At 38.0% G+C, this 21,224-nt stretch overlaps 10 protein-coding genes across 10 annotated transcripts; 6 read left to right on the plus strand and 4 right to left on the minus strand.

The window, feature by feature from the left end:
* Positions 1–151: 151 nt before the first annotated feature.
* On the plus strand, positions 152–1,999 carry BBOV_IV009810 (initiation factor 3 gamma subunit containing protein). Its single transcript, XM_001610853.2, has 7 exons — positions 152–274; positions 370–623; positions 658–847; positions 884–1,008; positions 1,171–1,515; positions 1,551–1,861; positions 1,896–1,999. The coding sequence occupies exons 1-7, from the start codon at positions 165–167 to the stop codon at positions 1,995–1,997; spliced, it is 1,437 nt and encodes a 478-aa protein (XP_001610903.1). The 5' UTR covers positions 152–164; the 3' UTR covers positions 1,998–1,999.
* An 11-nt stretch (positions 2,000–2,010) lies between these two features.
* On the minus strand, positions 2,011–3,432 carry BBOV_IV009820 (uncharacterized protein). Its single transcript, XM_001610854.2, has 5 exons — positions 3,297–3,432; positions 2,823–3,224; positions 2,532–2,787; positions 2,154–2,496; positions 2,011–2,118 (listed from the first exon to the last, which is right to left on the minus strand). The coding sequence occupies exons 1-5, from the start codon at positions 3,367–3,369 to the stop codon at positions 2,032–2,034; spliced, it is 1,161 nt and encodes a 386-aa protein (XP_001610904.2). The 5' UTR covers positions 3,370–3,432; the 3' UTR covers positions 2,011–2,031.
* Positions 3,433–4,006: 574 nt separating this feature from the next.
* BBOV_IV009830 (uncharacterized protein) lies at positions 4,007–5,499 on the minus strand. The gene is made up of 7 exons (XM_051767735.1): positions 5,403–5,499; positions 5,161–5,348; positions 5,084–5,125; positions 4,964–5,049; positions 4,612–4,929; positions 4,467–4,576; positions 4,007–4,261 (listed from the first exon to the last, which is right to left on the minus strand). The coding sequence occupies exons 1-7, from the start codon at positions 5,468–5,470 to the stop codon at positions 4,042–4,044; spliced, it is 1,032 nt and encodes a 343-aa protein (XP_051623332.1). The 5' UTR covers positions 5,471–5,499; the 3' UTR covers positions 4,007–4,041.
* A 105-nt stretch (positions 5,500–5,604) lies between these two features.
* BBOV_IV009850 (Eukaryotic phosphomannomutase family protein) lies at positions 5,605–6,756 on the plus strand. Its single transcript, XM_001610857.2, has 7 exons — positions 5,605–5,684; positions 5,741–5,855; positions 5,890–5,966; positions 6,002–6,093; positions 6,234–6,447; positions 6,525–6,602; positions 6,637–6,756. Exons 1-7 carry the CDS (start codon positions 5,628–5,630, stop codon positions 6,742–6,744), a joined length of 741 nt encoding a protein of 246 aa, XP_001610907.1. The 5' UTR covers positions 5,605–5,627; the 3' UTR covers positions 6,745–6,756.
* A 975-nt stretch (positions 6,757–7,731) lies between these two features.
* BBOV_IV009860 (Rhoptry-associated protein 1 (RAP-1) family protein) lies at positions 7,732–9,734 on the plus strand. The gene has a single exon (XM_001610858.1). The coding sequence runs from the start codon at positions 7,875–7,877 to the stop codon at positions 9,570–9,572; it is 1,698 nt and encodes a 565-aa protein (XP_001610908.1). The 5' UTR covers positions 7,732–7,874; the 3' UTR covers positions 9,573–9,734.
* An 878-nt stretch (positions 9,735–10,612) lies between these two features.
* BBOV_IV009870 (Rhoptry-associated protein 1 (RAP-1) family protein) lies at positions 10,613–12,611 on the plus strand. Its single transcript, XM_001610859.1, has one exon. The coding sequence runs from the start codon at positions 10,752–10,754 to the stop codon at positions 12,447–12,449; it is 1,698 nt and encodes a 565-aa protein (XP_001610909.1). The 5' UTR covers positions 10,613–10,751; the 3' UTR covers positions 12,450–12,611.
* Positions 12,612–13,275: 664 nt separating this feature from the next.
* BBOV_IV009880 (HEAT repeats family protein) lies at positions 13,276–14,469 on the plus strand. Its single transcript, XM_001610860.2, has 4 exons — positions 13,276–13,534; positions 13,592–13,697; positions 13,733–13,780; positions 13,814–14,469. Exons 1-4 carry the CDS (start codon positions 13,323–13,325, stop codon positions 14,444–14,446), a joined length of 999 nt encoding a protein of 332 aa, XP_001610910.1. The 5' UTR covers positions 13,276–13,322; the 3' UTR covers positions 14,447–14,469.
* Positions 14,470–14,778: 309 nt separating this feature from the next.
* BBOV_IV009890 (putative DnaJ chaperone 3) lies at positions 14,779–16,506 on the plus strand. Its single transcript, XM_001610861.2, has 3 exons — positions 14,779–14,870; positions 15,136–15,242; positions 15,278–16,506. The coding sequence occupies exons 2-3, from the start codon at positions 15,174–15,176 to the stop codon at positions 16,475–16,477; spliced, it is 1,269 nt and encodes a 422-aa protein (XP_001610911.1). The 5' UTR covers positions 14,779–14,870; positions 15,136–15,173; the 3' UTR covers positions 16,478–16,506.
* BBOV_IV009900 (Eukaryotic translation initiation factor eIF2A family protein) lies at positions 16,489–18,357 on the minus strand. Its single transcript, XM_001610862.2, has 6 exons — positions 18,208–18,357; positions 18,098–18,171; positions 17,975–18,062; positions 17,833–17,940; positions 17,562–17,797; positions 16,489–17,495 (listed from the first exon to the last, which is right to left on the minus strand). The coding sequence occupies exons 1-6, from the start codon at positions 18,341–18,343 to the stop codon at positions 16,512–16,514; spliced, it is 1,626 nt and encodes a 541-aa protein (XP_001610912.1). The 5' UTR covers positions 18,344–18,357; the 3' UTR covers positions 16,489–16,511.
* Positions 18,358–18,429: 72 nt separating this feature from the next.
* On the minus strand, positions 18,430–21,222 carry BBOV_IV009910 (uncharacterized protein). The gene has a single exon (XM_001610863.2). The coding sequence runs from the start codon at positions 20,815–20,817 to the stop codon at positions 18,460–18,462; it is 2,358 nt and encodes a 785-aa protein (XP_001610913.1). The 5' UTR covers positions 20,818–21,222; the 3' UTR covers positions 18,430–18,459.
* Positions 21,223–21,224: the final 2 nt, after the last annotated feature.

A 21,224-nucleotide genomic window follows, 5' to 3' on the forward strand; every position in this document is an offset into this window, starting at 1 on the left:
ACATAAACATTTATTTTGTTGCTTTAACTAAAAAAGTACATTTGAAAAATAATATATTAATAGACAACATAATTTTGATTAATTAAGCCGGATATTCTACCGTTGACGAATAGTCATCTGATATATTTCGACACATTTATTCGCATATTTGATTACAATATACAATGGAATCTCTATTTGGTCATGATATATCCCGTCCTGTAGCGGAAAATGATACAGTGATTCTAATGATACACAATAAGGGTGGATTTACTGCTCATGTCGAAAGAGGAAAGTACGTTTTTATGAAGTTTATGTGAATATAACAAAGGTAGTGTGTATAAAGTATAAGATACTATGTGTATGATATAACGATAAACATGTTTACAGAACGGTCAAAATATGCAAAGATAATTTTAATCTTGATGCTCTGATTGGATGCTCCTACGGCGATGTATTCACAAAGGAAGATGGAGCATGGATTAAGATCCGTCGTAACGACCCGCAGTATCAGCAGTACCGTAATCGTATCAGGGAAACCATATCTGTCGAGTCGAATATACCTTCATCGGACAATCGTGATGTATATGATGACAACACTGCTCAAAAGCTGAGCTACGATGATATACAACGCCTGAAAAGAGGTACGTCACTTGAAATCATTTTCATTACAACCAGAACGAAAAGCCCAGGAGGTGATTGAGTCAATAGTGGACAACTCAGAGACCTTTGCTAAAAAGTCAAAGATGGCGCAAGAAAAATATATATCTCGTAAGGAATCTCGTCATATAAAGCTGTTCTACGTTAGACCATGTGATTTATATAATGTATGTGATTGCTACTTTACTTCATTTCCACACAAGATTGGGTAAGTAGTAAAAAATTGCTTCACTATATGGAACAGCTACTTAAATTTCTCAAACCTTGCTATGATGATGTATCTGGCCAGTATCAAGTACAACGATAAGGTAATGGTACTGGACCACGCCCTTGGGATTATAACTGCTGCGGTTTGCCAAAGACTTGCAGGTTGGTCTAATTCGATATTTGCGATATTGATGTATATATTAGTATATAGATGGAATATATTACTATATGCCAGTCATTATGTCGTCCAGTTTTATTAGTCATCTTTGCGTTATAATTTTGCACTTTTCTTGATCCTAATGATGCAATATATTGTTTTTACAGGATCAGGTAGAATATATCGGTTGGTGGCGAAAGGAGTGAGTGACAAGGTAGTACACGAAATTGGTATTCGTTATTTTGACAATATATTTTCACTTGATATGAGTGAGTACATCCCGCTCGGCATCACATCGGTGAGACCAGTAAGAGCGCCAGCAGATACCTCTAATTTGCCCGGCGATCAGGAATGTAATATATCTGATCAAGATGAAATGAACCAAAAAGATGCTAATATCACTGGTTTACTGAACAACGTTTATGGACAACCATTTGATGAATCTGACGCAGGTGGCAGCAAATCATTTATGGAATCACCCCGGGAAGATTTGGACAGTAGGGATGAGAAAGGTAGTTCTATGATTTCTTATATCATTCTATTCTAGAAGTGAAACGGCAAAAACTAAGCCAAATACCTGGAATATATCCTCTCTACAACGCTACCAAGGAGGAGGTTATGAACTGTCAAGTTCTGATCGGAAATATCGCTTTTAACAAATGCAATAAGCTTAACTCCATGGTGTCGTTATATACAAGAAGCTTCAAAGCTGCGGCTGATATGTATCTGGAGATGGGCGGTCGTCTAGTTCTTTATGGACAACAATATCAACCAATGGCTGAACTTCAGGCTGAACTCACATTGAGTGAGGAGTATGTCAATGTGAAATTTGACGAGGTATTTTGTAGAGAGTATCAGGTATGTTTATGCACATTCTTGATAACGAGTGTAGATGCTACCCCTAAGGACACATCCTGTTATGACAGCCGAACTGCGTCCATGTTGCGGTTTCATTGTATCGGCAACGAAGACATCTAAAGATATTTTATCTTGAATATTTCTGTTTTTAAACATTATTACGTTGTTTTTTATGCTATAGCGGTATGGGCTAGAAACATATAGTATATAAGGATGGGGAGCAAAACAATGTACTTTCTGTCTGCCATGTTAAGTTCCTGTAAGCAGTGTGTTATCTCATGTGCATACATACCATGGTTAATAACCTAGTAGCCGTTGAAGTACTCCAAATAACACAAAGGTATATTAGCAACAGTATCAGCGGCTTGGCAAACCTGGAGAATATCCAAATAAGTGGCGCCAAACATATGGGTAACAAAGAGTAGCCCAGGATAATGAATAGTTTGGACAGTTCAATGTATACGTCTTGGGAAAGCAGATTGAACAATATATAAAGAGACGTGTTGCCTAGTACCTCAACCGCGTATACCAGTCCAAGGTTTAATTTACATGAAACTATCATACATAATGCGAATAGAATGAGTATCAACAGTGATCCTGTGAAGTCGCCATATTGCAACTCCTTGTTGTCGACACTAGAGAATATTTTCATGATGTATCTGGAACATACCTCTTAAACAGCACGACGCACTTGATATGCCTGATGATATCATCGACATCTATTCCTAGTTCCTCTAGCAGCGGCGGGTCAACCTCGCTCTCATCGCTCTGGGCGTGTTGCATATAATACTCACTAAGTTGCTTTATTTGCTGTGTAAAGCTACCTTTCCAATTAAGATCGCTAACAGGGAAATTGGACTGTTGGAAACCCGGTTCCTTATTCATAGTACCAAAGGGGACATCTTGCGTATCATTTAATCCATGCTCTGCGCCAATGTATTATGATATATAAAAGACCTACGTAACGGTTGCCATGCAGGTGTCTGCTTAGTTAGGAAGGGACTCGGTACGTATGTATCTGGGTTGATGTTTATATTGTGATCAACGTTATTTGCACCAGTATTTATCCTTGCTGAGTTAATATCATCATCAGAGTCACCTATGGAATATCTTTGGACACCGTCATGTGGATAATGCTGCGTTATTTTAACCCCTTGGTTGTTACCTGGATATCCAGGATAGTTCGGGGTATCCACATGTGAAGAAACTGTCGGTGAAGAATGCGATGATTTTGGCGGTCTGTTAATCATACTTCCCGTAGGCAAGGGTGGTGCACGATCAAGGTTGTCTTGTGTCATAAAAGGCGAAGGATCCGGAACATTTTCAGTCCTAGGGCTTCCGATTAAAGACATAGGCTTTACACCTGAATATGTTATGAACATACACAAACATAAAGGATTGGTTAACCATATTGCAAAAAACAGTAATTACATACCACTGGATGAGCCATCATCCTTATGCTTCATGTGAGCAGGATGTATCCTGCGTTTCCTTACGTTGGAGCTCATTGTTTTCTGGTACGATATAGTATATTATAGCTATAAAATGAGATTTCAGCCATTATCTTTTGTGATTAATGCGTCTATATCAGCTGGCCACATAACATGTGCGGTGTGTAGTTGGTCATTCTATTGATATGATCTATTTTCCATTACACATTGCGTTTTATAGAGACACTTTGTATATTCTATTTCACATATGTTGTATTCAGATGCATTTTATGTATAATGAATAGAGAAATGACGATCGTTCTGTTGCAATTTTATTGATTGTATTCTCAGTGTTTCAGTTGTATTGGTAATTATATATCAGTTGTATACCTTATTGCTATATATAGCGTAATTCAACTTGTGATATGTAGTTTGAGTATTCAATTTTCTTATGTGCTAAATATATTTTATCTATTTTAATATTAAACCATTGTTCTTGATGCATCCATCTTTATTTCTTAATAGTAATCATGCTGAATGACAGATTATTATTCGTAGTGTCTATATGTTTATATTTTGGTTTGCTGTGACTACTGCTGTCCTCCGTTTTGGTTTTTTGTTTTCTGCCACTAGTTTCTGTATATGTACTCCATTCCTACGTTTGATACACCACTTGGTGACATATATAACTACACCACAGAGTACATTATTCATAGATACAGTATGTATCCCAATTAGATACATTATCGATTATTTATGCTTGAAAGTGTTCTTTAAATATTTCTTATAAAACTTCTTCGTTGTATATCCATCAACCAGTCCTCCCCTATTTATGGGATCTGATATTTGTATTCGTTTAATGAATGACTGGAACGATTCATCCGGATCTATATTAATATGCTTTTTATAAAGTTCTGTAACTCCTAGTTCTTGATTATTAGATGATGTCGTCTTAATCTCCAATATATCACTACAGATTGTGAATTATAGTTATACGAATAGTGAAATGTATGCACTTTACGAAATTAAACGGGCAAAATGAATATATACACGTAATTATGTTTGAAATATGTATAACATGTCTACTGATATACCACACAGAGTGATTCAATGATAGCCATAGCATATTAGTGGATATAAAAAAACTCCAAACTACATATATAGTCTCAACATACGTTCGTGCTCGATAGATGCTATATATGTTGAAAGGCTTTAATAATGCATCACAGCTATTGCGCCACATGTGGATAACAGACATCAAGGATTGCAGTTTGGGGTCGTCCTGCTGGTTGGCATTATTTTGACAAATTAAGAACATACATTTAAGTTAGGTGAGTCCAGGAATACCTTTAACATTGCATCGAATCTTAGGAGATGAAGATTCCAACGTTCTCTATATTCCTCGGACAAACATTTTGCTACCTCTCTGATGATCTCTATTGTCTCAGCATCTAGTGTTATGCTATTGAATAGCGATTCATTCTCCAATCTTAATTTCAATAACTCCACAAGGTTGTCGTTGTTAATTCTTTGCGATATATCGTCAATAATTGAGCACAACATTTCATCATCAACATCGGTTGTTACTTCAGTAGAACTGGAAACTATTTTCTGTATCTCAGCATTAGTTATGGTTTCCTGTTTTCCTTTAAAACAAATAAAAATAACATACTTGTGAAAAGGATTTTGAGAATAAATGCTGAACTTTGCAGACTTTCTTTTCAACACGAGTACACAGTAGCTCCGTCAATAGAATGTCTGTTCATAATATCACCAAAAAATGTTGACGTACGAAGCAATTCGTCGTTATATTTTTCTTCTATATCATCGTAACCTATGGTCATATTAAGGAATGCAAATAGTATTTACCTAATGCCTTCACGAATGATATGTAATCATTGGACCCTTGAGTTATATGGTTGTAATGATTCCTTAAGGAGTTTGATTCCGATATTTCTGCCAATTCACGACATATTGTGTCGACTAAAAAGAGCAGATCTTCTTGGTTGCTTAATAATCCGTAATGGAATTCCAAATCAGAGAGACTCTCTATATCTCTGTACGATGTATAGATTTCATACATACTATACTAAGGCACAGATTTGACCTACCTCTTATTGTAGGTTTTATACAATAGTTTTAAAAGTGCGATATTTTCATTTACAATATTGATTGCCATAACTGATATATAATGCTATATACAATAGGATATAATTTACACATGGATGAATAGGTGTACGTATGATTCTAATAATACGCCGTACACATTGCCACTTAATCGTTCGACGATTTATTATAACATTTAAAATAGTTATGAACGAATCAACTCCGCCAAAATGGTTCGACAGATGCTGATTTTTGACATGGACGGTACTTTGACAGATCCGGTACAGGTGTGTATTTTTTTTATGAATTTGAATGTATTTTTAATATGATATTCAACATATAGGTTATAAGCAACAATGTGAAAGATATATTGAGGCGATGTAAACTTAAAAACTTTGAGATTGCTGTGGTATCGGGGTCAAAGTATGATAAGATAAAAGGACAACTTAACGATGGGTGTTGGTTAACCTTCCATGATTGAATATGATATAGTTATTGATGAGTTCGATTATGTTTTTTCCGAAAACGGAACACAAGTCTATGTTAAAAATGTTTTAGTGAAATCACTGGTATGTTTCTTAATGTTAACACTAATAGTTATTAGGATATTACTGAGGCGATACCGGAGACGAAACTTCGTAAAATGATTGAGTTTTCTCTTCGGTATATTGCTGACTTAGACATTCCAACTAAACGGTACGTTTCAGAAGCAATGTTTTATTAAATATTTTATTGTTTATTGGTTAATTTCCTACATTACCTAGTTGTTACTAAGGATTGTTTTCTAATAAGTGTTATGTGTTATCTATGAGTGTTCATGATTTATTGTGATTTAGGGGTACCTTTATTGAACATCGTAAAAGTCTAATTAACATATGTCCTCCCGGACGCAATAGCTCTATGGATGACCGCAGAAGATTTGTTGAATACGACTCTATTCACCATGTCAGGCAGAAGTTCATACAAGTATTAAAATCTCAGTTCGATAGCGACGATTGTCCGTTATCATTTGTGGCGGGTGGACAAATTTCTATCGATGTCTATCCCAAGGTACGTTGGGAAATAGCTGATGTTGATTCTTTTAATTATTATACGAAACATTATGTTTTTATAATATAAAAACACAGGCATGGAGTAAATCGATTGCGCTTTCTCACATTGAAAAATGCGACGTAATTCATTTTTTCGGTGATAACACTAGAGAGGTTTGGAGAATTATTTTGTCTTTATAAATTATAGGGAGGTAACGACTTTGAGATCTACAATCATCCTGATGTTATCGGCCATACTGTAACTGGTTACAAAGATTTAGTCAATCAACTAGAAGAGTTATTAGCTAAATCATAATCGCTGTTCATATCAATTTATCCTGCATATAGTAAACAACGGTTCATCTAGTGATTAACCAATGGAATATTTCACATGATATAATTTGTGTATACACACCATTTTAAGTTATGTAAACTAGTATCTATGTTTATGCTTTACGTAAAATGAATGTTTGAGTCTACAGGAAGGAACACGTGTCTAGAAGTATTTAATTTGCGCAGAAGAAGAATATATATTCTACGTGAATACATATTTGGATTTCCAATCAATATATATACACTCTAATACGAATCTCGGGTGATGAACAAATTAAATTCAATAAAAAATCAAACCTAGTAGTCACAATTGTGCAACTACGCTATACTATGTCTAATTTACTATAAAATATGCCTCTATTTTGTATCATTATATGGAATTAAATTATTATAATGGCGACAGGTCGGATACCACTTATATAAATAATCAAGAATATTACGAAACAAGGTGTGCATAAATCGATGTGAAGTTAACATTGTAATATTTCAATATAAAATATTGAGCTTACGTTAATAAATGTCAATTTTGAAAATAAATATTGTAGCAGTAGCGATTGTTTTCAATAAATAGACAAAAAATGTACGAACGTTTATCCGGCGCAAAAGTTTGTATGTCGAGGTGGATAAAATACAGTGTCTATTAAAAATACTGTAGAATAACGACAATTACAAATAACTTTTTTTATCGCAGTTGCATTTCGGATTAATATAAAGAGATTTATCTAGTGTGTCAATGATAACTTTACTTCTTGGTGTACCGTTTTCAGATGAAACATTGCTTTTTGTGTTATGTTGACGTTTTAATAAGATCAAATTAATCTTATTTAATGGTACTGTTAAGTACTTGCCGCGATATAGCCATGTCTACCTATTTAATTTTTCCATTCCGTTGTTGTTCGCACATATGTGCACCTTCAAATTGCTGCAAGGTGCATCTCACGTGTCTAGACCGATATGATGAACTCACACACTGACTATTGTTTGTATCTTTCGACGGATAGTATTTTACATATACATTTGTCGGCTTTTATATATAGCAGTGCTATAGACAAACAATACACAGATTAATCTTTAGATACTAAGTTCAATAATATTACGGACATATTGTAGACAATGAGAATCATTAGCGGCGTTGTCGGTTGCCTTTTCTTGGTGTTTTCACACCATGTGTCTGCTTTTCGCCACAATCAGAGAGTAGGAAGTCTCGCTCCAGCTGAAGTGGTAGGTGATTTAACCTCCACATTGGAAACAGCTGATACTTTGATGACTCTCCGTGACCACATGCACAACATTACTAAGGATATGAAACATGTTTTGAGCAATGGCCGTGAGCAGATTGTAAATGATGTTTGCTCTAATGCTCCTGAGGACTCCAACTGTCGTGAGGTAGTTAACAATTATGCTGACCGTTGTGAAATGTACGGATGCTTTACGATTGACAATGTCAAATATCCGTTGTATCAAGAGTACCAACCTCTATCTCTTCCAAACCCTTACCAGTTGGATGCTGCGTTCAGATTGTTCAAAGAGAGTGCATCCAATCCTGCTAAGAACAGCGTAAAACGCGAATGGTTGCGTTTCAGAAATGGAGCGAACCATGGTGATTACCACTACTTCGTCACTGGTCTGTTGAACAACAATGTTGTGCACGAGGAAGGAACTACCGATGTTGAATATCTTGTCAACAAGGTACTCTATATGGCTACCATGAACTACAAGACTTATTTGACAGTAAACAGTATGAACGCCAAGTTTTTCAACAGATTCAGCTTCACTACAAAGATATTCAGCCGTCGTATTAGGCAAACATTGAGTGATATCATCAGGTGGAATGTTCCTGAAGATTTTGAAGAAAGGAGCATCGAACGTATCACTCAACTTACTAGCAGCTACGAAGATTACATGTTGACCCAGATTCCAACTCTTTCCAAGTTTGCACGTCGTTATGCTGACATGGTGAAGAAGGTTCTGCTCGGTAGCTTGACCTCGTACGTTGAAGCTCCTTGGTACAAAAGATGGATAAAGAAATTCAGAGACTTTTTCTCTAAAAACGTTACCCAACCTACAAAGAAGTTCATCGAGGATACTAACGAAGTTACCAAAAACTATCTGAAAGCCAATGTTGCTGAGCCCACTAAAAAGTTTATGCAGGACACTCACGAAAAAACCAAAGGCTATCTGAAAGAGAATGTAGCCGAACCTACTAAGACTTTTTTCAAGGAGGCTCCTCAAGTCACCAAACACTTCTTCGATGAGAACATTGGCCAACCCACCAAGGAGTTTTTCAGGGAAGCTCCCCAAGCCACTAAACATTTCCTAGACGAAAACATCGGTCAACCAACCAAGGAGTTCTTCAGGGAGGCTCCCCAAGTCACTAAGCACTTCTTAGACGAGAATATTGCTCAACCTACTAAAGAATTTTTCAGGGATGTCCCTCAAGTCACCAAGAAGGTTATAACTGAGAACATTGCTCAACCAACTAAGGAATTCCTTAAGGAGGTTCCTCATACTACCATGAAAGTCTTGAATGAAAACATTGCTCAACCTGCCAAGGAAATCATACATGAGTTTGGTACTGGCGCCAAGAATTTCATTTCCGCAGCCCATGAAGGTACTAAGCAGTTCTTAAACGAAACTGTTGGCCAACCTACAAAGGAATTCCTGAACGGAGCTCTAGAAACTACTAAAGACGCATTACACCATCTGGGTAAATCATCAGACGAAGCCAACATTTATGATGCCTCGGAAAATACCACTCAGTCTAACGACTCAACTACTTCCAACGGTGAAGACACCGCCGGATACCTCTGATGAGATGCGTTTATAATGGCACAAACTCAACAAATGATGTATCGTCATCTGATCCATCGGTTTTCAATATTGTATTGGATGCAATATCTGAATGCATACGATGCGACAGTTTCCATCATCGGGTGCCGAATCGTAACTCTCAAAACACCATTTTAAGTTATGTAAACTAATATCTATGTTTATGCTTTACGTAAAATGAATGTTTGAGTCTACAGGAAGGAACACGTGTCTAGAAGTATTTAATTTGCGCAGAAGAAGAATATATATTCTACGTGAATACATATTTGGATTTCCAATCAATATATATACACTCTAATACGAATCTCGGGTGATGAACAAATTAAATTCAATAAAAAATCAAACCTAGTAGTCACAATTGTGCAACTACGCTATACTATGTCTAATTTACTATAAAATATGCCTCTATTTTGTATCATTATATGGAATTAAATTATTATAATGGCGACAGGTCGGATACCACTTATATAAATAATCAAGAATATTACGAAACAAGGTGTGCATAAATCGATGTGAAGTTAACATTGTAATATTTCAATATAAAATATTGAGCTTACGTTAATAAATGTCAATTTTGAAAATAAATATTGTAGCAGTAGCGATTGTTTTCAATAAATAGACAAAAAATGTACGAACGTTTATCCGGCGCAAAAGTTTGTATGTCGAGGTGGATAAAATACAGTGTCTATTAAAAATACTGTAGAATAACGACAATTACAAATAACTTTTTTTATCGCAGTTGCATTTCGGATTAATATAAAGAGATTTATCTAGTGTGTCAATGATAACTTTACTTCTTGGTGTACCGTTTTCAGATGAAACATTGCTTTTTGTGTTATGTTGACGTTTTAATAAGATCAAATTAATCTTATTTAATGGTACTGTTAAGTACTTGCCGCGATATAGCCATGTCTACCTATTTAATTTTTCCATTCCGTTGTTGTTCGCACATATGTGCACCTTCAAATTGCTGCAAGGTGCATCTCACGTGTCTAGACCGATATGATGAACTCACACACTGACTATTGTTTGTATCTTTCGACGGATAGTATTTTACATATACATTTGTCGGCTTTTATATATAGCAGTGCTATAGACAAACAATACACAGATTAATCTTTAGATACTAAGTTCAATAATATTACGGACATATTGTAGACAATGAGAATCATTAGCGGCGTTGTCGGTTGCCTTTTCTTGGTGTTTTCACACCATGTGTCTGCTTTTCGCCACAATCAGAGAGTAGGAAGTCTCGCTCCAGCTGAAGTGGTAGGTGATTTAACCTCCACATTGGAAACAGCTGATACTTTGATGACTCTCCGTGACCACATGCACAACATTACTAAGGATATGAAACATGTTTTGAGCAATGGCCGTGAGCAGATTGTAAATGATGTTTGCTCTAATGCTCCTGAGGACTCCAACTGTCGTGAGGTAGTTAACAATTATGCTGACCGTTGTGAAATGTACGGATGCTTTACGATTGACAATGTCAAATATCCGTTGTATCAAGAGTACCAACCTCTATCTCTTCCAAACCCTTACCAGTTGGATGCTGCGTTCAGATTGTTCAAAGAGAGTGCATCCAATCCTGCTAAGAACAGCGTAAAACGCGAATGGTTGCGTTTCAGAAATGGAGCGAACCATGGTGATTACCACTACTTCGTCACTGGTCTGTTGAACAACAATGTTGTGCACGAGGAAGGAACTACCGATGTTGAATATCTTGTCAACAAGGTACTCTATATGGCTACCATGAACTACAAGACTTATTTGACAGTAAACAGTATGAACGCCAAGTTTTTCAACAGATTCAGCTTCACTACAAAGATATTCAGCCGTCGTATTAGGCAAACATTGAGTGATATCATCAGGTGGAATGTTCCTGAAGATTTTGAAGAAAGGAGCATCGAACGTATCACTCAACTTACTAGCAGCTACGAAGATTACATGTTGACCCAGATTCCAACTCTTTCCAAGTTTGCACGTCGTTATGCTGACATGGTGAAGAAGGTTCTGCTCGGTAGCTTGACCTCGTACGTTGAAGCTCCTTGGTACAAAAGATGGATAAAGAAATTCAGAGACTTTTTCTCTAAAAACGTTACCCAACCTACAAAGAAGTTCATCGAGGATACTAACGAAGTTACCAAAAACTATCTGAAAGCCAATGTTGCTGAGCCCACTAAAAAGTTTATGCAGGACACTCACGAAAAAACCAAAGGCTATCTGAAAGAGAATGTAGCCGAACCTACTAAGACTTTTTTCAAGGAGGCTCCTCAAGTCACCAAACACTTCTTCGATGAGAACATTGGCCAACCCACCAAGGAGTTTTTCAGGGAAGCTCCCCAAGCCACTAAACATTTCCTAGACGAAAACATCGGTCAACCAACCAAGGAGTTCTTCAGGGAGGCTCCCCAAGTCACTAAGCACTTCTTAGACGAGAATATTGCTCAACCTACTAAAGAATTTTTCAGGGATGTCCCTCAAGTCACCAAGAAGGTTATAACTGAGAACATTGCTCAACCAACTAAGGAATTCCTTAAGGAGGTTCCTCATACTACCATGAAAGTCTTGAATGAAAACATTGCTCAACCTGCCAAGGAAATCATACATGAGTTTGGTACTGGCGCCAAGAATTTCATTTCCGCAGCCCATGAAGGTACTAAGCAGTTCTTAAACGAAACTGTTGGCCAACCTACAAAGGAATTCCTGAACGGAGCTCTAGAAACTACTAAAGACGCATTACACCATCTGGGTAAATCATCAGACGAAGCCAACATTTATGATGCCTCGGAAAATACCACTCAGTCTAACGACTCAACTACTTCCAACGGTGAAGACACCGCCGGATACCTCTGATGAGATGCGTTTATAATGGCACAAACTCAGCAAATGATGTATCGTCATCTGATCCATCGGTTTTCAATATTGTATTGGATGCAATATCTGAATGCATACGATGCGACAGTTTCCATCATCGGGTGCCGAATCGTAACTCTCAAAACACCATTTTAAGTTATGTAAACTAATATCTATGTTTATGTATCTACATATAAAAAAAAGCTTGCGTCGACTGGAATGAACATGTCTCTAGAAGTATTTATTTCGTTAATGTAGGTAATATATTTTTATATATACGTGAATCTTACTAAAGGAAATCTTTGATGCTTTACGTATGCATTGGTTAAACAATACTATGGTAAATTATTCCATATGTTAAGATGTAAATACCTTCTAGCAAAACTCAGTTATTTTATAACAATAAACTATACAAATACGGATAATGTACCCATGAAGTAGTCTCTATATCGGTTATATTGTCATCAATAAAACAAAAGATTAAACGTATTCGTCGTAAAAAATAAAACGTAAAATATATAAATATCATTCAAAATGCATTATATAGAAAAACAATCATCTTTTAAAACAAAATATTGATATGCTTATAAATGTAAACATATAATGTAATCGTGCAAAAACACATTGCATGATGATGAAGAATTAAAATTAACATTACACAATAATATTTTGTATTCAGTGGACCAATTTGGTTTATGTGTAAAGAGAAGGTGGCATCATGATATAGTTGGTCGTATGATGTTGTTATACACATATATGGCACGACATTTTCATAGTTGAGTAATGAAGTCTAGTTAATGTTGCCAATGCTAGCCAATTAAAATAGGCTAAATTATATTTATATGAATAATTTTTATATTTTTTCAATTCACGATGGCAGACTTGGCAACAGCAATTGCTGAATTTGATTCTCTTAACGAATTTTCAAAACCTGATGCTAAATTATTATCCACAATACTACTATCGGATGGCGTAAAATTATCACAACAACTTAAGGCGCTTTACTTCTGTCGTGATTTATCTTCTAGTGAATGTGCTACTATCCTTAAAAAGGCACTTGAAGTACACTACGATACATTTTTGAGGTATGTAATAGCACATAATGTTATTATGTTACCTTATTCATTTGTCATCTCTTATAGACATGAAATTGCTTATGTAATTGGACAAGCAGAATGCGAGGAAGCAGCTGACGTATTGGTTCGCCTTTTGGAGGATACTAATGAAGACCCTATGGTCAGACATGAGGTATGTCGTTTAACTCTTTGACATATCGTTCGTAGGCTGCAGAGGCAATTGCCGCCATTGGAGATAAAAAGTACATCGATAAGGTTAGTCGTTTATTTATTGTTTAACTTCTTCAGTTGGAAAAGTATAAGGATGATGAATCAATAGTAGTACGCGATACATGTAGACTAGCGTTGGAGTCCTTGAACAATAATGCTAAGAAAGGCGATAGTTCTGATGGTGTCGCCATTTGTGGTTGTGTATCGGCACCTATCTCAACATCAGCATATAGAGCAATTGATCCTGTACCATGCGTTGCTACAGAAATTGCGGAAATGTCCATTTTGGAATTGAACAAAGTGATGTTAGACGAAGCTGCACCTTTGCATAAGCGTTATGAAGCACTATTCCAAATACGTAATTCCGGAGGTGATGAAGCAGCGGTCATGATAGGCAACGCGCTTATTAGCGATAATGTATCAGAAGTATTCCGTCACGAATGTGCTTTTGTATTGGGACAGATGCAGTCCATGGCAGCTGCAGACCATCTAATCAAGTGTTTGGCGAACAGTAAAGAAAAGCCAATTGCTCGCCACGAAGCGGCATTGGCTCTTGGTTCATGTGCAGCAGCAAGCAATAATCAATCCGACAGGAATCACATAATAGCAGCTTTGGAAGCACACAAGTTGGACAGCATGAAGGTTGTTGCTGATAGTTGTATCGTCGCATTAGATGTTATATCTGAGTCTGCAATTGAGGCCGCTTCATAACACTAATGCAGTACACAGACAATGATACTAATAGATCATATACCGTTTAAATATGGATTATATAAGTCCTTAGAAGTGATACACTGCATCAATATAAAGGATTATATGGCTACATCATAGCAAAATATATACATATAACATATTAAATACACCCTACACCTTGTCTATTATAGTACCTAATATAGAATCTGGTTACATTACTTCACATGACATCAGAGATTTATGGTACATATCAATAAGTGCAATTAAAATTCCTCAAGAGGAATTTTGTTCTTTTCCTTTGTTGTCCCCTTGGGTAGGACCCCCCAATTGACGCGAGAAGCTGGATGTGTCACCGAACATAATAACTCAGGAATACATTTCTGTTTTCATTGGGTACATCATCGATACAATTATTTGAGCTATTGTACACCTCATTTCAAAGGTTGGTTACATTTTGTTTCGTGTGGAAGTCCAATCAATGTACATTGATGGATTCCGTAACGTTTATCCTTGTAATTACGTCTACAGTGTTTATTGATGTCAACCACTGTGTGTTTACGGCTATATCGCTACATTGGTCACTTTTATGTTTCTTTACAACATTCTATTTGGCCAATATTCTATTATACATTTTCTGTATACTGTATGCTTCATTCGTTTTATGGACTATACATTCCAGTGTTCTGTAATACTCATACATTATACAGGCTTTATTGTTCTCTTGGGTGTATTGTACTGAAGCAAGATGTTTTTCGGTGATTTTGGTTTTGGCGGTATGCCGGGTGGCATGCCTCACCACCACCGTTCTCGAGAGGTTTGTTTTGTATAGCGGATCCACATACATCATAGGTTGATAATGAAAAGTTCTATAAGGTACTTGGATTATCTAGGGATTGTTCGGAAAGCGAGATTAAGAAGGCTTACCGCAAACTAGCTATTAAGCACCACCCTGACAAAGGTGGTGACTCTGAGATGTTCAAGGAAATCACCAGAGCTTATGAAGTATTATCAGATCCTGAGAAGCGCCGTATATATGATGAGGCTGGTGAAGACGGTTTGGAAGGTAACATGCCACATGGAGATCCAAGTGATATTTTTGATTTGTTTTTCGGTGGTGGTAGAAAACCCAAGGGAAAGAAACGTGGTGAGGATGTTGTAACCCAGCTGAAGGTTACTCTCGAGCAAATATACAACGGTGCTATGCGTAAGCTCGCAATCAATAAGGATGTTGTATGTGATACGTGTGATGGTCTTGGGGGACCAAGTGACGCCTTTGTTAGTTGTGATCTTTGTAACGGACGTGGTATCCGAGTCCAAATTCGCCAAATGGGTGCAATGATTCAACAATCACAATCGATGTGTCATGCCTGTAATGGCCAGGGTAGGAGCATAAACGAGTCAAAGAAGTGCAAGTCGTGTTCGGGTAAGGGTGTGAAACAGATGAAGAAGATTTTGGAGGTAAATATAGACAGGGGTGTACCAGATCAGCATAAGGTGACATTCCATGGCGAGGCTGACGAACGACCAAATGAAATACCCGGTAACGTCGTGTTCATTATATGTCAAGCTCCTCATGATCAATTCAAACGTAGTGGCTCTGACCTCATTATTGTCAAACAGATCCAGTTGTACGAGGCCTTAACAGGTGCTGTTTTCTACATAAAGCACTTGGATGGTAGGGTGCTGCGCATCCAGACACCTGCTAACGAGGTTATTCGCCCATCCTCCATATTTGTTATTGAGAATGAGGGTATGCCAGTGTACCAAAGCGCTTTTAGCAAAGGTAATCTGTATGTCAACTTCGAGGTGCAATTCCCCGTATCACGCAAATTCTCTGCTGCTGAAAAGGATCAGCTTAAATCGCTGTTCCCTTACAAGCCAGAGTCCAAACCCTCGGGTACAACTGCTGCTGAAGATGTGGATGCGCGTGAGGTTGACCCTCAGGAAATACACGACAGGGCACATGCACAATCTCAACAGCAAGCCGACAGTGACCGTGAAGATCATCATCACCACGAGGGTAGAAGTGTGCAATGCAACCAGCAGTGATACTTGTCTAAAGACATTGAAATATTTAATATGTCTAATTGTTCCTTTTATTAGCTTGATCTTTCTTCTTACGACTGATCCTTGCAGCTTGCGCTAACAGCGTTGGATCAGCACCCGGTGGGCCCCTAGGGATACTAACAGGTGGTCTTGCCACAGGTGTTGCAACTGTAGTTTGAGCCTCCAAGCGGAGAAATGCCGCTGCAGTAGGGCCATCAGGGCGAGATCCCGGAGCGCGGTAAACCGATTTTTTAACAGTGGGAGCTACTGTACATGCTGTTGGTGAGGGATCCCTTGCCACAAAGGTCCTACCGGGTGAACATATGTATAAATGGTATAGCTCATCAAAATCAATCTGCGATACCAGCTTGCCACTGTAACTGAATACCTTGAAACAGTTATTTACACGCATGCGAGGACATGTTGTAGCAGTCACAAAGTACCTCCCATCAGGTGCAAAATCACAAAACACGGCACAGTCACTCTTGGTTTGAGCTATTTTGCATCGCTTCTTTAGGTCCCATATATCAATATCGCCACTAAGATTGCCGAAGCCGCCAATCAAAACCAATCTGTCAAATGCATCGCGTCTGATGGTATTACGATGGTGACGGCCAAAAGTAAGTATTTTATTACCACTGTTCCCGTCGTACATATCAAGCTCTGCGGGTCGTGTACCCTTTATTATAAGTATATCATTCGCCGTGCGTGACCAAGATACCTCGTGGGCTTGGCCTTCAGTAGGTTCCATTATAGTCTCATGATTCGCCTTATGTGGCTGCAACAAAAATAATCCGTTGCCACCGTAATAAGAAGAAAGGCCTTTTACATTATTAATAAATGTACGCAAAACTGCAGTTGTACCCCTGGTACTCCAGAAAAATTCGCCTTCCTCAGCATATTTAAAAACGTTTTCATAGCAGGGTTTCGTAGCATCTTGTAGATTATAGATACGAACTAAACCACTGGTGCCTTTTTGCTCAGGAGTGAACGCAGCCAAATAGCATGCACCGTTTTTTGTCTGTAAATACATGATATTGACACAGAAATGGTTGGCGAAATCAAAAAGTATATACTATATACTTACCACTGGAGATATTGATATTATACTATTAGCAGAAAAAGGCACAGCTCCATCATCACCAAACGTAAGTGATATTTTAGACAGAGGTGTTTCCAGTGAATACTGACCGTCCTTGAAGACGAATAAATCATTATTAACGCGAATTGTGCAATACGTTTCACAGGGAGTCCATATAGGATATCGCTTTACGGTGTAAGACTTGCTATAGGGAATAGCAAGCACTGGCGTTACATCGGGGCCTATAGAATATAGGTGTTTCTGCATTGAAACATACCATTAATACGGTAAATAACTAAATTGTTAGGGTTAGCCTCGGACCACGCAGTGTGTACCACTAAGTATGTATCCTTGGTACTGAATAGTATACCGGATATAACACAGTCTGTTAAACGTCAATCGGTATAAATTAAACATACCTGGTGGAAGCTGTATAGTTGATACGATCTTACGACTGAACAAATCAATGATCTCGAGTATATTAGAACCTTTACGATTAATACATATCTGTTAGGATATAGAAAACAAGATAAAAGACAAACCCTGTCACCACCATGCGTCGGACAGCAATGAGAAATGTCAACCTCCTCCCAAATCAAGGTACATTCATCATTACCTGTGACATATTATTCGTCAAAAAATACAAATTTACTTTGTGTAGCAGCATTGCGCGGCGTGAATTGGTATAACTGAGTTTTTTTGCCATGTGCAATAATATACCAATCAGCATTATCAGAAGTATCACCGCGCAGGTTCATTGATCGTAATCCACCACTGATATCCTCCATGTTGGCATTGATCAAACAATGTTTCTAGTGATACTCCATCGTAATGTGCAACACCACAGGATGGCAACACATAATATTTAGATCAAAATCTAGTAAATCTAATATTATACAATATGTTAAAAGCGCATTTGTATGTATAACACACGAGAGCGCTCCAATTGCTGTATAGTGTAGGATACAGCACTACGTAAACGACTGCGATCTGATTCAATTATACGATGCGATGTATACACTGCTCTCCGGAATAATGGGTCGTCCCTGTCGAAAAAATCTAGTTGAAACACCCAGTTGTACTGACATTCGTCCTCCGATAGTGGCTTGCCGCGACGTTTCGTCAATACTTCATAGTCACACAGAACATCCCGAAGTGAACTTGGACTCTGTTCAACATTACCACGTAATAGGCCAGTGATTCTCGGGAGCAATTCCTCTAGAGTTGTCTGGTATGATGCAGGAACAACCCCGACAAACCGTAACTTAGATACTGTTAGACAATTCTCACTTTCCTGTGAACTTAGAGTCCGCGATGTGTCCACAACAATGGGAACTGATGTCTTATTGAGTGAGCGTAGCCTTGCTATTTTAGCAGCTTCCAGTTTAGTCCTAGTCTCATCACTTATATGGTCGATATTACCGCTAAGATTTCCATCAAGGATACCAGTAGATTCCAGAGAGTTAGCGTAAGCACTGAAAAGCAATTTACCATTCAGTACGCTGTCATCGTCTAAGTTCTCCGGTACCTGTTTCACTTCATTTAGGTTACAGGCTTCCAACTCAGCACGCAGTGAACTGTATGGTGATCTCTGCTCACTCAGTTGGGAGACCATGTCGCCCTGACTCAGGCCTGCATAGAGAAAGCTTGAACTTGGGGTATGCATACCAACAAGCTGTGATCCATATGGTGTCGACGGAAATGAACAATTAACAATTTCCAACTCATTGGAGTCGTATAGACCGCTATGGGAATACGGTGTCTGGGAAACACTGAAATTTCCATCCTGGGAGTAGCCACACGAAAGTGCATCCCAATCCTGCGATAAATTACCAACTACTGATGGTTCACCGTAATATTGCTCAAATATAGCAACGTTTACATGGTAATCAACGTCACCGGTGCAACTAGTACGTAATATGCTTAATGAAGGGGAACACGATAAATCACCAGAAGGTGATCTTTCTCCAGAAGGTTGCGATCGAACACCAGCAGATGGTGTAAGCATAAGCGAATTCAGCTGATTCATTAGTGCGATGCAAGAATCCTTTGTACGGAATGCTACAGAATAACTGACTGACATATGTCGTGGACCAAATGTTATAATGTCACCGTCAAAAAGCTTGGCGCGTGATTTGACGGAAATGCCATTAATCAGCAACGTGGCATCAGGTTGTAGTAAAGCCACCTCAACCTCAAATGCACAAATACCCAACCCAGATAAATCGGGATCTACATCAGTGCACCTACTTAATTCTATACTGCAATGTCTAGCAGCTATATTGCGCAATCGCTCGTTGTCAAATACCAAATCACAACTTGAATCAGTGCCAATCACAAATGGCGATGTATTAATCACAATCCGCGACGGGATATATGATGAATCAATAAGCCTGTTAGGGGTTCCTTCCTGATGAAAAAATAAACGTAAAACGCCTAATTGGCTTTCAGGGGAATATGTATATCTACGTGTATCCGTAACTTGAGCATGGTTGTTATCCGATGTATTGTCAACGACGTCCGATATGTAATCAGATTCAGCTTTCACAAATCGACTGGTATCATATTGCCGATCCGTTTGACAATAAGATTCAGTATCTGATTCCATAAACAGGGAGCATGTATCAATGTCCTGTTCTAGGATATCACTTAAGTGGGAATGGGCGATAGAAGGGAATGATTGTACTGTACCAAGGGAGCCTTGGCGGAATAATTCATTAGCATCGGAAATGTTAGAAATACTCTTGTAATAGACGCCATTCGGCAACGCTGGATCTCTTTGAGATAACGGTAAGGCATCCACATAATCGATGCTAGCGTCACTGTCTAACGTACATGATATAGTACGTGAACCTTCGTAAGAGCCACCTGTGGCATAGTCAGAACCGCAACAATTAATATCAACCGCAGTGGCACTTTCAGAAGTCGATATGGAACATTTAGAGATTACCGTACGATTAACGCCATTATAACCAGATGAGTGCAACAATGTATTCAGCCCATTATCATCGTAAGCGAGATCAAGTGAGTCAATTGACTGTGAGTCGAAGCGTTGCAGTTTGTTGTGATACTTACGACGAGATGAAAGACGAGGTTCGTAAACACCTTTACAAATGACACGAGCTTGGTCCGTCTTCTGGTACTTGAGCAATGCAAGACGTTCTAGATTACTACCGACACCGTCTTGATTATCCATCAAAGAGGCAGCGTTTACGGATCCAACGATTGATGTAACCTCAACATCCAAATTGAAATTGCCCATTGTTTTGTAAGTGTAATATGTACCCCTAAATGATCCCTAATCAATACGCAATGCCGTACCGTATAATGTAACTATATCCAGTAGATATATACACACATCCGTGTCATAAAATTGACGTTAATAGAACAACATTTTAGAAATGTGTAACAACAATATCTGACTCAACGCACAGATAGATATAGAATGGTACAACAGATTCAATAAGACATTTATCTAGTATATCAACACTAATAATGAAGATCCAAATAGCATAGATTAACACGAATTAAAATAGTTATAAAACAAAATACGGAGAGATACAGTCACGGTAGGCACGAAATCCAAATTGCGAACATAAGTCGGATACGTCACAACATACGCCTATATAAGCACATCGACCGTATATATCATCAATGTGTAGATTTAAA

This window comes from Babesia bovis (genome assembly GCF_000165395.2).
Source record: "Babesia bovis T2Bo chromosome 4 map unlocalized Chr4_1, whole genome shotgun sequence".
Lineage (NCBI taxonomy): Eukaryota > Apicomplexa > Aconoidasida > Piroplasmida > Babesiidae > Babesia > Babesia bovis.